The 13926-nt window shown below is 38.2% G+C and overlaps 1 protein-coding gene across 1 annotated transcript in view; it reads left to right on the top strand.

Annotated features, from left to right (window-relative positions):
• LOC108398082 (interferon-induced helicase C domain-containing protein 1) overlaps window positions 1-13926 on the top strand; it is a 46077-nt gene that overhangs the window by 16026 nt on the left and 16125 nt on the right. The window contains 5 exon segments of the mRNA XM_073240059.1: window positions 10-164; window positions 1320-2220; window positions 2222-2366; window positions 7838-7945; window positions 7948-7999. Coding sequence (XP_073096160.1) covers window positions 1922-2220; window positions 2222-2366; window positions 7838-7945; window positions 7948-7999 — 604 coding nt within the window. The 5' untranslated portion in view covers window positions 10-164; window positions 1320-1921.

Genomic DNA, 13926 nt, shown 5'->3' with positions numbered 1-13926 from the left:
TCTACCTAGGCATAGGGTCAATTCCCAAAATTAAGAAACAACGGTGTTTTTTGAAGAAACAACAAGAACAACCATGCAAATCAGGCCCACCTACAAGACCAAGGTTTCCTTTCACTTCAGGAATTTTCACTGTGTTTGGTATTAGACCAGCTGCTAGAGTCAAGGTAAATAAAATTCCCATTCAGGGGGAAAATCGTCAAGGGCCTACTGTTTTGATTTTACTGGTTACTATGTAAATATGTCCTCTCCATGCAGCTTACAATCCTGCTGGGAAGAAAAAGGCTTAGCTTCATAATTACAGCATAAAATTAAACAACATGCCATAAAGTGCTCGATCGGATATTTTATATGCCTCTAGTAAATGCTCATAGACTGTATTTCTTTTACCCTGTGGAAAGCATGACCAGGCTTCCATGGCCAATGCAAACATCATTGAATGTGCTTTGCTAGTAGATGACTTTTCCTAACTATCTTTTTGATAACCTAAATAACTAACTCCTCCATCTTCTGTATAATTCTGGACAGTCAGGTTCTAATTATGAAGCATGTATATTACCACCCACAGTCACCAAGGGCCACAGGATGTGAATGAGTAACAACCTGAAGGATTCACATTTATGTGGCTTCTGTACTGAACTGAAGCTGCCATTTTTCAGTGTGTTTTTCCCTCATGACATAGACAAATGTTGATGTTTACTACAAGTTGGTACATTAGTTGCTAATTAAGTTCCTAGCTGCTTCAGCCAAAACTTGCTGTACTGAATCCAAGAAAAGAATGGCAGCTATGTAAAAAATAAGTTGTTAGGGATTTTGTTTTGTTTTATTAAAGGGAAGTTGTATATTAAAGAATATGGAGAACTTACACACTAGGAGATAGGAATCCTTAAGTCTTGGCTTCCTCCTCCTAAGCTGAGTTGTGTATCTGTCACCATTCCCTGGTCAAAGCGAAATAAATACTACAATCTATACTTAAGGCAGTAAAGTTAACTGTTTATCATTACTCACTCTTTTCACACCCACAACTTCCAAGAGGAAAGTATGTTCTTGGGGGCCGGGAGAAGGTCAGTTTCATGCTGGAAGGAGTGCAGACGTTACTTTACCTTGGCGTCCTGTGCTTACGCGCCTCTGGAAAGATGTCTTCATCTCTCTACCTGTCTGCCCCCTGGCAGTCTTCCCGCCCCGGGGGCCAGAGCCTGCCAGCATTGACAGTCAAGGGTGACTTCTTCCTGCTGGCAGCAGGGTCTGGCAGTTTCACTTCAGTTCTGGACCGGGGAGTCCCAAATAACACGCTTTCACACCGTCCACATTTTTGCTGACAGGGGGTGATGCGAGGCGGCTGCGAGTAGAAAGCTTGATTTTTGATGCAGAACCTGGGAAGAAAACAAAATACCCGCAGCAGGGACATTGCTGGAGCGTTGCCGTAGCATCGCTGCCCTGCTCGCTGGGAAAGAGAATCCGTCCTCCTTTCTGTGTCGCATGGAGCCCTGAACCAAAGGACTCTCCCCGACAGGCCCGACCGAAGGGGGCCTCCCCCCGCCCCCCGACAGAACAGACGCTCCCTGCCCGGGGATAACGTTTGGCAAGTCCTGAAGAAGAGAATCGAAACGCGAGCCAAAGCCAGCCAACTACAGGAACTGCCTGGCGGAGGGCCGGCCTCAGCTTCCCCGGAGTGTTCGGGAGGAATGCGCATCGCCGGGCCCGGAGGCCCCAGCTCACCTGCCACCTGCCCGGGCGCGACAGCGCCCCCACGCGCCGGCCTGGGGCTCCGCGAGCGGCCCGGTGATCAGGCACGTGGCTGCGGAGCCTCCCTCCCTCTCCAGGGCGGCGACGGCGCCGCACACATCCCTCCTGCCGAGCGGCCATCAGCCACCTGTCGGTCCACCTGGGAGAATCCTCTCCTTTTGCTGAGAACCTGCGGAAGATGTCGAATGCATATTCCGCAGACAAGAGTTTCCGCTCTCCCATTTCGGCTTCACACCCGGAGGGAACAGGGACATCCAGGCGGAGGCTGTACTGGACTGACTACCTGGGCTTTCTGCCTGCAGAAATGAGGGAGCAGATTCAGAGGCCGGCTGCCCCCGCCGGGAACCTGTGCGCAGTTGAACAGCTCCTGAGCACCTTGGAGAACGGGGTCTGGCCCCCGGGCTGGACCAGGAAATTTGTGGAGGCCCTGGAGAGAACAGGGAGCCGTTCAGCCGCCCGCTGCGTGAACCCCGAGCTCGTCTCCGTCCTTTGCGAACACTCATGATGAGTGTCCCCAGCTGATGAGCCGCCTTCAGCCCACTCTGGTGGACACACTTGAGGTCAGAGATGTCGTGGATAGATGTGTGGAGGAGGACCTGTGAGCAACTGAAGACAGAAACCGGGTAGGTGTCAGTTCGACTGGAAATGGGCCTTTAGGCAGATTTTGCAACTCAGGGTTGACCCCATTCTCGATGTTCTCTGACGTCTTTGAGTAAATTTGGTTCCCTCCTTCCTTGAGAAGAAAATATTTAGACACTTAAAAACATAACTTAAAAAAATTAAAACGCAAAGGGCTATTTTTGTAATCCCTTCCCTGAAACAGTCTACAGAGGAGTTAACTCTAGAATAATAATTGATAACATTTATTGAATAACTTAATATGTGCAATTACACTTACAAAATGTATTATCCGAGTTCCTGCTCACAATAATCCATTGAGGTTTCTGATGTCATTAACTCTATTTTACAAATAAGAAACTGAGGCAGGTTAAATAATTTGCCCATAGTTTCTCAGGAAAGCAGTGACAGACCTAGTGAGTCCTGATGGTATGCAATTTATGTCTCCTTTCATACAGTTCCAAAGAACAGAGGCCGGCAAACCATTACCCATGGGCTAGGTCCAGTCTGCTACTGGCTTTTGCAGACCCAAAAACTAAGAGTGGTTTTTAGATTTCTAAATTTTAAGTGTTCATAAAGACAGTTTTATTAGAACACAGATGTACTCATTCATGTACATATTATGACTGTTTTCTGCTTTAAAAACAGTTGGACAGACCATATAGATCACAAAGCCTAAAACATATGTTATCTGGCCTTTAGAGAAAAAAATTTGCCAATCGATAGCCTATATTATACATTATGACATTTAATCTTGGTCCAAATAGTGAAACTATTAAAACATACACACACAAACACACATACACTTTTTTTTTAAATGAAATTTTCAACATTTTCTGGGAATCAAAAGTTGGAAATAATTCGCTGAAAAAAATGTTGCCAGTTGTAGTTTTTCATATTAGTAAAGAAATAGTGGATTTTTTTTAGGTAGCATTTTGACAGGGTGATTTTTACAGGTGACTTTACACAATGTAATGTTCTATTGTTCCTTGTTTACTGATGAGTAAGGATGTACTGTGAAGTATAGAAATGCTGATCTATTTGAATCTGACTTACTCAGGGTGGTAAGTCAAAAACATCTTACTTTGAAAGGCATACAGGCAAATAAACCCAAGACTGAAAAGTCAAAGGCTTTGTCTAAAATGCTGTGATTCCTTCCTTCCTTCCTTTCTTCCTTCCTTCTTTCCTTCCTTCCTTCCTTCCTTCCTTCCTTCCTTCTTTCCTTCCTTTCTTTTTCTTTCTTTCTTTTGTATTCATGAATTTATTGTATCCTCATTAAAAGTTCTGAGCATTGGCCTCACATGAGCCTATGAATTGACTTTGTTTTTAGTGCCTATGAAGTTAATGTCCCTTTGTAAACTCTGCAGCCATAGGGTGTGTCCAAAGACCCAAGCATGCATCAGATTTTGACAGTTGGTTTCCCAACAAGTAAATTACTTTACACTGTTGTCTGTAATGTCTATGTAGTTTTGTGTATTGAGAACCAGCTAGAACGCATTATAGTAGTCCAGCTGGATATGACAAATGTGTACATCACTGTGGCAGAATCTTAATTTGGAAGACAGTATGCAGCCTTCAAGCCAGCTGGAGATAGAAGATGGCATTTCCAGCCACAGTAGCTGTCAGGAAGTCCAGAAGCAACAGCGTCCAGTGACACCACAAAGCTGTTTGTGTTTGGTGGGGATGATGTCCCGATTGCCAGCAACACAGCACTTCTTCTTGTTTACTCTAAATACTTCTGCCTATCAGCATCACTTTTGTCTTGCCTGGATTGAATTTCCGCCAGCTCGATTTTATCCAAGTTCTTGATTCTGGCAAGCTTGGAGGCAGCTAGCAGTAATGCAAGGGATTTGACACAAAGAAGCTACAGAGTAAAGGGACATTTGTATACTGGTAGCAGTTCAGACCAGAGCAGCCCAAACTCTCCCTCAGATTCATATTTCAGAGGAGGCTCTGAAAGTTGGAGGATCCATGTATTTGAGGATCTCTAAAGATGAATAGTGTCTCTGTGAGATTCTAGAATAATTTTTGTACATATCATTTTACATGTATCATCAGTCTCAAAAATAAGTTATGGCAGGTGATGGGAAGGAAGCGGTAGGTTTAGAAGAATCTATTTTGATAGGGGTCATCAGTGGAAGTTTATCTATAACAGCAAGTGTAACGAGCAAAGCATGGGAATTTGGAATAGGAAGACCCGCGTTTGAGATATGTATTTCATACTATATTTGTTACTTTGGGCTAAGTTATTTAAGTTCCTTGATCCTAAGTTTACCTAGGAAAATGGACATAGTTTTTCCTCTCACAGTATTTTAGTGTATTTGAATGAGAAATCATGGTTATAAAATAGTTTTATAAATAATAGCTATTTTGATATAATGATGACTTTTCCTATCATTTATTTGGTCATATTTCCTTGTGAATTCAAAGTTTAAGGGTTTCAAGTGAACCTCCCAGATTGAAATTGAGATCTGCTTCTTAAAGTCCTTGGATTAAATTGTTATTCAAAGGAAAATCTATGTCTTTCATCTCTAAGAACCTTGCCAGGACTAGGTTTAGGGTTGACACTTAATAAGTATTGATTGATTGGGTTGATTTCCATGCTGTACACTTCTGTAGTAAGTGGGATCCACTGGTGAAATGTCTACCCAATGTAGAATGAATTTATATAGGCACCTTCTTCAGGGTTTCTGGTTTCATATATACAAAACTAACTTTTTATGGGGAACTAGCTCTTTAAAATTCTTTGTTTTCAATGTACCAGCTGTGCTGCCTGACTTAAAATTACCGAGAGTTGAGCTCTGCTGTATTAAAAAATCACTATTATATTTAACTAGCTGTCTAACGTCATTAAGAGGGAGAAAAAGCATTTTTATCAAACTTTACAATTGTTTTGGCAAGCCATTGCTTAATGGAAATATCACTGGTTTCTTCACTGGTTTTTGTTGGAAAGAACAAATATAGATGAAATAATTTAGAATATGAAAGCATTGAATTACATTACCCACACATTCATATTTATTCTGTATTCCATAAATTAGCTATCTAAGGTCATTAAATGTCCATAGACATTTTTAACTTCATTTTCAGAGGAAGTAGGGGAGGAACATGAGTGGAAAATCATTATATGTCCTGTTGCAGTCTCAGGTCTAAATAGTCACCTCTCAAGAATTTCAGTAATTGAGTTTATATATTGGGAGCTAATATCTTTACTATGTTTTAGGAGAACAAATTAAGTATGAAAAAAAAATGTGGCTATTTCAAAGGGAACTGGTCTACTTTCTAGCACCAAACCTGGGAAGACTTCTTAAAAATTCATACTCTTGATGAAGCTCCTAAAATTGCATAGGTATTATATGAAGTTCCACATTCAAATAAAATACTCCCAGGAAATAATGGCATACTGGTCCTCAAACTTGAGCTCATAAGGACAAAGCAAACTCAACAAATGGAATTCTACAGTAAAAAATAAATCAACTATTAATCGTTGAAGAAAATCTAGTGGATGTAATATGCTTAGGTATTTAATAAAAGATTCATTATAGTGCCTCACATTTTAGAGAAATTCTTCCTGATTAATTCTGTCAGGTGAATTTACAGCTGAATCAAGGACGAAATTGGTTGAATTAAAAGTAGATGCTCAAACCAGTTTTACTTAACATCTTTAGCAACTATTGCCTAAATTAGCAGATAATACTAAAGATGCTACAAACACCAGAGCAGACAAAGAATTTCTGTTACAAGATTAATAGAGTTAGAGAAAAGGGAGGAAATAAGCAAGAATCTGCTTAGAAAATGCTGTGGGAGAAGTAGATGGAAATCACCTAAATTTTATTAAGTCAAGTTGTCATTTTAATCACTTGTTGCCAGAATGTGAACTTAAAGTTGGAGACAATTATTACGTATAATTATAAGACAGGAAGGTGGTAATAGCTCTGAAGCCAACTGCCTGAGATCAAATTTATCTCTACCATTTACTAGCTTTGTAGCCTTAGCAATGTAACTGGACTTCTCTGCACCTTGCTTTTCTGATCTGTAGAATGAATTTATATTGGCACCTTCTTCAGGGTTTCTGGTTTCGTATATACAAAGCCTTTATAATAACATTATTAACTATTAGTTAATATGACTAACATACATTGGGTAGAGGTCATGCTGTACACTTCTGTAGTAAGTGGGGTCCATTGGTGAAACGTCTGCAAATGTAGATACTTTCCCAAGTCACCCGTAACAGCTAACACTGAATTTGTAAAGCGTTCCCTACATTGTTCCAAAAAATGAAAACAAATTCCTGACCCTAAAAGGTTATGGGATATATTGATAGGACTAGAAAATACACATATTTTATAGGAAACAATTAATCTAGCTAAACCATCCAGAGTACGCCTGAGAAGACAGATGGATGTTGACAAAGACCTTTGAGAGTAGGTAAGTCAGTATTTCTCATCCAAGTTGCTGGTTAGAATCATGAGATGCTTTCAAAAAATTTTCTGGTTTCCCAATATAGACAAGTCATAATCTTTGAAGGAAGGTCCCAGTATTTTTTAAAGCTCCCCAGGTTAGTCTGATGTGCAGCTAGAGAAGCCTTGGAATTTCTTTTCAGTTGCCTCATTTGACACATGTAGAAACTGAGGCCCGGAGAGATGCAGTGGCTTGTGCCATTAACACAGCAAGCTGATAATGTCCTAATTTCTTTCTTGTCTACATGTGGCTTATATTAGTCTTTTCTCCAAACATTTGGTGCTATATTAGAAACTGGGGAGATGCACTTGATAATGATTATACAAGTTATTCACAGTTAAAAATACTTGCTGGATCAATCTAAAAGGGAAATTAAATAAAGGTTAAAGATTATAATGAATGGACATAGAAATAATTCTTCCACATACTTTAAAAAAGGAATAGATACAGATATAAAGTTGCCTTATAATATTAAATAAATACAAATTTAAGAAAAAATATTATAGTAATAATAAATGTTGCAGTTACTAAATAGGCAAGAACATAAATTTTGTGATAGTAATTACTTTATAATGGTAATTACAAAGAGGAGTTGGATAAGAAATGTTTCATTTCCTATTTGTAGACCCCATGGGTTGAAAAGAAATAGCAAGCCCCAGGCATACAGAAAGAAATTGATGCAAATAGACATGACATAGCTGGGGAGTAAGATGCTTTCTCCTGTACCCCTTTTTCAGGACTTCTGAGGTTAAATTTATTTCCTAAGTGTCAGGTTTAACTATCTCAATGGCTTTAAAAATGGGTACGTATTTAAAAGGGGGCTTGAACCAGATATTTTCTTCTCCCTTCAATTCCCCTTATTATCATGAGTGGCATCCTGTTTTCTTTAGTGTTTGAATATATGCCTTACTGAATATTTATGCTTAATTGCTCAATTTTTCTAAAGGCTAGTTCCTGTTTAAATGTGTTCAGAAGATGTTTGATATTCTTTAATTCTACTTTTCTCTTAAAACAGATTGTTGCTGCAGAAAACATTGGAAATGAATCAGGTATAAGAGAGTTACTGAAAAGGATCATGGAGAAACAAAACTGGTTTTCTACATTTCTGACTATTCTACATTCTAAACGGGATATGATGGGCTTGTCCAAGAGCTAACGGCACCAGTTGCTTTGAAAGGTATTTCTAATTTTGCTAAAGAAGAGAATGTACATTTTGCCTCATGATTGGGAGTTCAATGAAACCTCTACATAGACACAATGCCAAACACTAAGATAATTTAGAATCAAAATTTCAAAACTGGACATGATTTGAGAGATCCCATTTCATCCCCTTCACAAATGAGGAAGCTGCTGCCTGGGAAAAGATTAGCTTACCAAAGATTACAAAACTCAGCAAACTGGCTCAAACGCTGAATGCTGACCTCTAGTCTAACACTATTTCCACTACCCGTCTTATTTTGGAAACAAGGTAATTGCCTGATATTTTGTCAAGGTAACTTTAACATGGAATAGACACTAACTGGAAGAAAATATTTTAAAGGTCATTACAACTCTGTTGCATAATATCCTGGACATTCATACAAATTTTAAGGAATTTATTAACAGTTGCTTAAAGACTTGTAATTGCAACACATCTCAATATTTCTTCTGTGAATTTTTTTAATTCAATTATGATAAAAGTAACATGGTATAGCCCTTTCACATACATTATTTATCAAACTAATGTAAACTGCCATTTTATTTTTCTTTATGGAGTCTGTACCCTATGTTTTCAAAAATACTGTATGTACGGCAAATTGAATGTTAATTGGTAATGAATGACTTAGATGAATTACAATCATTTCAAGCTTACTTCACTTCTATTCATTCAGTCATTCAGTCAGTCATTCAATATGTAATAAGTGCCAATGATGTGCCTGACATTGTTGTAGGTGCTGGAGATACCAACTTAATTGAGACATATAAAGTCCCTATTCCCATATACCACACTGTCTAATAGAAGAAGATACACAGTTGACAACTTTTTAGTTACTTATGCAAAATGAAAAGTTACTAAATTATTAAACAACACATATTTTTATGCTGTATTATTTAAGAAATAGGTTAATTTTGCCCAGTACTTAGGAATATACATACATATATATATATATATATATATATATATATATATATATATATATATATATATATATATATATATATATATATATGAGAAAGAGGAAGTAAGAGTCAAGTAGTCAAGTATTTTTACTATGAGATATTAAAAAGTTCTAATGACTTCTAAAATGGCATTAATGGACCTGTGTACAAATGAACTGTGGGAATTGATATCTAGGCAAGGTCTTTTGACTTCACCCCAAAGCAAATGCTGTGCAGTATCATCTGGTCAAGACCACCATGATGAGATACACTCAAAAGGCCTCACAGCTCTCCCTTCTCTCTGGAATTATCTAAGGGTTTAGGGAAAGGGGATGCTGACTCTGTCAGAAGTGGCTAATCCCACTTCCAAAAGCCTGGCAGTAATTCCATGATCTCTACCAGCAGGTTCCATGGTTTCTACTGTCATTGCTTTGTGTCCACAGCAAAGTCTAACTATACAAAAAGTCCTTCTCAGTTGTAAGCATCTTCATTTTGCTTCAGTCTCTGGAGGGGCCTCAGCAGTGCCACTTACTTGTAACATCAAGATTCTGGTTTTTTTATGCTTATACATTATGGCCCAGCCGTTGTCTCCACAGCATAACTCTAAGATCAGTTTGCTGAGTCTGAAGGGACTTCCGGCCAACGTTACAAACAGTGATGGGGCCAGATTGTTTCTGCACACTGCAAGGATGAGCTGGACGCAGTCGACAGAACTGTCATGACGAGTTCCCTTTCAAGACTTTGTGGGAAAGACCATGTCCACCCCTAACAAACAGGCTAGGACTCAAACTTCAAAGAGAAATGGCTGCCATCTAGACCTTTTTATTTCCCAGGGAATTTTGTCCCCAGTGTGTCAAGGGATATTAGAGAGCCATTTGGATCACAAAAGACCTCATACCCATCTCCCAAATCAGGGAATACTTACTCATTTTACAGTCATGTGCAGTGGCACACTTGCTTAGGAAAGAATCCAGGAGATTGGCTCTCTAGTGTCTTCTAGATTCTCCTGACATAGACAATGTCTGGCCATATTTCTTTATATTTTTAAGTTCCATTTTAAAAGGTGACTTATTAGAAGTTTAATGTAAATTTTAAAATTATAATATTTTTGAACAATAGCAATCTAGGCAGAGTATATATAGTAAATCCCATGTGATATCTATATTATAACATACCTCATTACATAGATCTTCCACTTTTCTTTATTATATGCCATAACTTTGTATTTTGATTAAGCTCTTATTTTGATTAAGTCTGTTTCAGAATGACTTAAGGGACTAGAATATCCAAATTCTCCCAGCTCACACACATATCCTGGCTGGCCAAGGCCAAGTGCTTTATGAAAGGAGGAAAAGCCTTGTGAAAAGAAACAATGTGACACAAATTATTCTTCACCCTCTTCCCCCTCCCCGTACCACATCAGGATCCTCTCATAGCTGGGGCTTCTCCCTCGTTCAGCCAAACTGGGTGATGACGGACAGTGACTCAGCTATGTGGGCTTTTGCGAGGGCAGGAGCAGAGTACAAAGGGGTCTGTGACCTTCCTTTGAGTGTTGGATGGAAAGTGGCAATCTCTCTGTGGGGCTCAGTATTCTTACACTCCAACATGCCATCAGGTGGTTCCTGACCAACTCATCCCAAATCAGTAAGGTTTACTTTTCATTTCCTCAGAAAATTCCATCAGAGGAGGCAGGGGGGTGGGTGAAGTTTTGCTTGCTGAGCTGTACATCTTATTACGGGACTCTGAGCATTTTCGGGCAGGCCTTAGTGAGCAGAACGAAGCTAGCTGTTATTATTCTTGTGGTTAGAAGCTGCCATGGACTGATTATTTCCCCCCAAATTCATATGTTGAGGCTCTAAGCCCCACTCTCCCCACTGTGGCTGCAGAGATGGGGCCCACAAGGAGGTAATGAGGGTTGAATGAGGTCAGAGGGGTGGGCCCTAATCTGATAGGACTGTGGCTGTGTGAGAAGAGGAAGAGAGATCTCCATTTTTCCTTCTCTCTACCATGTGAGGATACAGTGAGAGCTGGCCTTCTGCAGCACAAGGAGAGAGCTGTCACCAGACACCAGCTCTGCCGGCACATTGATCTTGGGATTCCAATCTCCAAAACTGTGAGAAAATAAAATTCTTGCTGAAGTTGCTTAAGCTACTTAGTCCATAGGATTTTGTTATGGTGGCCCAAGCTGACAGACACGGGAGCATAGGCTCTGGATCCTGACGTTTATTGAATCTGGGCTCCTTCACTCCTCTGGACGTGTGACTTTGGCCAAAGATTGCCCTCTCTAGGTCTCAGTTTACCCCTCTGTGAACGAGGATAATATAACTTATTACTTAAGGTTATTTTGAGGATTAAATTTAACATTTGTAAAGTGCTTATATGGTAGGCACAAAATAAGTACAAAATAAGACACTCATGATTATAAACCCCAAACATACTAAATAGGTACTTGCAAACATTGTCATGCTGTCTAAAAACAAAGTCCGAAGTCACAATGGTTTTCTTCAGGAAATTCTCCATACACAGGACATATTTCCCCTTATTCGTTAAATGGACTAATCCAAAATGATACTTAAAGAAATTTCTTTATAGCATCAGTCTTGTCCGACTGACTGTAACCTCAGGACAGAAATTCTTGTTTTTCTTTGTAACCCACATTGTTCCTTAAGAAAACATTTCAATACATGTTGGTTGAAGGAAGAAAGGTGGAGAGGAGAAACGGAGGGAAGGCGGGAGGAAGGGTACAGAATATTTCATGGAATTTCTAAAAAATCTCCAGAAATTTAGAATACATGAATTTAGGCTGACATTAAAGCATATGTACATTTCATGTGGAATGCACAGAGAGGGAACGAAATGGCAGGAGCACAAGCTAAAGAAAAAACACCACCAAATTTGCATTTTCATTAATTCAGCCTTAAATCACCTTTGTATTACTAATAAGTGGCTTACTTCCCAAAGGTAATGGTCAGATAGGAAATCATTGCATTTTTCTTGTGATTAGCATAAAACTTATTGTTTTTTAGATAACATGTAATCATTACAAAGGAACTACTCACTGTGTCCATGTTAAAAATAAAAGTATTGTGTCATAGCAAAAATCAGGTTCCAAGCCTTTTAAAATGTCAAACTATTAAAATTCATTCAGACAGGCTTCTACTAGGGACCCCTACTTGGTTTTCAAAATAACAGTAACAGTCATGTGCACTGTATAAAATTTTACATTGCACTTCTGTTTATATTGTAATACTTTTGTTCATAGAAACTGAGAATTTAACACAAGATGGTCCTGAAGTTAAAGAGTCACATCTTTTAGCTGCAGTTCAGCCAAGTCCAGAGAAAGAGGCCTGGGACGTGGAGAATAACTCACTGGAATCATCTTTTATGGATTCTTATATAGTTTCAGATACTTGGAATGCATACATACTTTACATACACTAATTACTACTTCTAGAAAAATCAGTTCATTGGTGACATCAGGATCTGTTAAACAGAGAAGATTTGGACTTTGGGGTTTTGTGAGTATTTTTTTTATTAAAATAAAACTTCTAGAAGAGATTAAATAAAAATAGTTCTCTGTGACTAAAAATGTTTCCAAAACTAATGCGATATTAATCTATTATGAATACGAACACACTTGGTTCTAATTATACTTTTTAAGATATTCATGTTCCTTGTAATGTGGTATCATAAGCATGCCTTGTATTTCATCTACTTTCAAATATATTAATTAGTTTGATTCATAAAATGCTATGAGAATTAAATAAATTCAAATTACCTTTTCTCTCTTTTATATACTGCTATGTCTAAGAAAGATTCAGCTAGGTCATAGAGATCAAACCTAAGGCTGTACAAAGAAAGGTGAACAGGTAGGTGCTCAACTGGGCTGGCTTGCATTGCAGTAACTAATTAGTGTGACAACTAGATATGTACCACCAGAATATCAAGCATACCTGAAATAATCAAATGGTTTAACTATGCTCCCCTCCATAATTTGATCATGATAGGAAAATTCTTCTCTTTTCTCCCCTCCCCACTAAAGGGCCAAATTTTATTCTCACAAGAAATAGCTATATAAAAGAAATCATTATTTAAATCTTTAAAACCTTGTGTATGCTAGTAAATGTTTAACAAGTAGCTTTCTGGGGAAAAGAAAAAAAAAAAGCCCTGAATTGTAGCATTTGCCAATTGCTATGATGTAAATATTCCCACTAAAGCTGATTTCAAACCTGCAACGTATCACTGAACACAAAGTTGGGAAGACACGTACAGTAGCATTTCAACCATACAGATACAATGGATATAAAAATAGCCTCAATAGCACAGATATTAGTATAATACAGGCAGTTGTCTAAGAATTTATGGGTTTTAAGTAATTATGACATTTGTTTTAATATAATTTATTTAGCTGTAAGTTTATATAACTTAGTTTTTTAGAACAGCTGTGCTTAACAATTGACACAAAATTCCTGAACTTTTAGCAATTGGCTCTTGTGAGCCAGTATAAGCTGACTCCATCACACCACTGTGAAGTTTACTATTTTCTAATCAGAAAAATAATATAGCTGCACTAGGAAATTTGCAAACATAGAAACCTACAAAGAAAAATATCACTGATTATCCCACAGTATAGCTAGATTTATTACTCTTAACATTTGGGTATCCACCCTTCCGGTCTTTTTATATATCTGGATGTTTATATATGATGGCATTTCTCCAGTGTTCATTAAATACTCTTCTACATTGTGTTTTTTAACAAGTGAATAACAGTCCTACCCACTGGCTGCTGTATAATTAATTAACCAATTATTGAACATTTAGGATGTTTCCACATGTTTCTACCAGGTGAATAATGCTGCAATAACTTTCTTTGTATTTATGTCTCAGTTTAATTTTTATAAAAATTGTTTTATACCTGGAATATCTGGATCAAATGATTTCCACATCTAAGACATTTGATACTTA

Source organism: Manis javanica, chromosome 7, assembly GCF_040802235.1.
Source record: "Manis javanica isolate MJ-LG chromosome 7, MJ_LKY, whole genome shotgun sequence".
In the NCBI taxonomy this organism is placed as follows: Eukaryota; Metazoa; Chordata; class Mammalia; order Pholidota; family Manidae; genus Manis; species Manis javanica.
The sequence above is the reverse complement of the archived record's forward strand: the minus strand, read 5'-3'. Positions and strand labels throughout refer to the sequence as shown.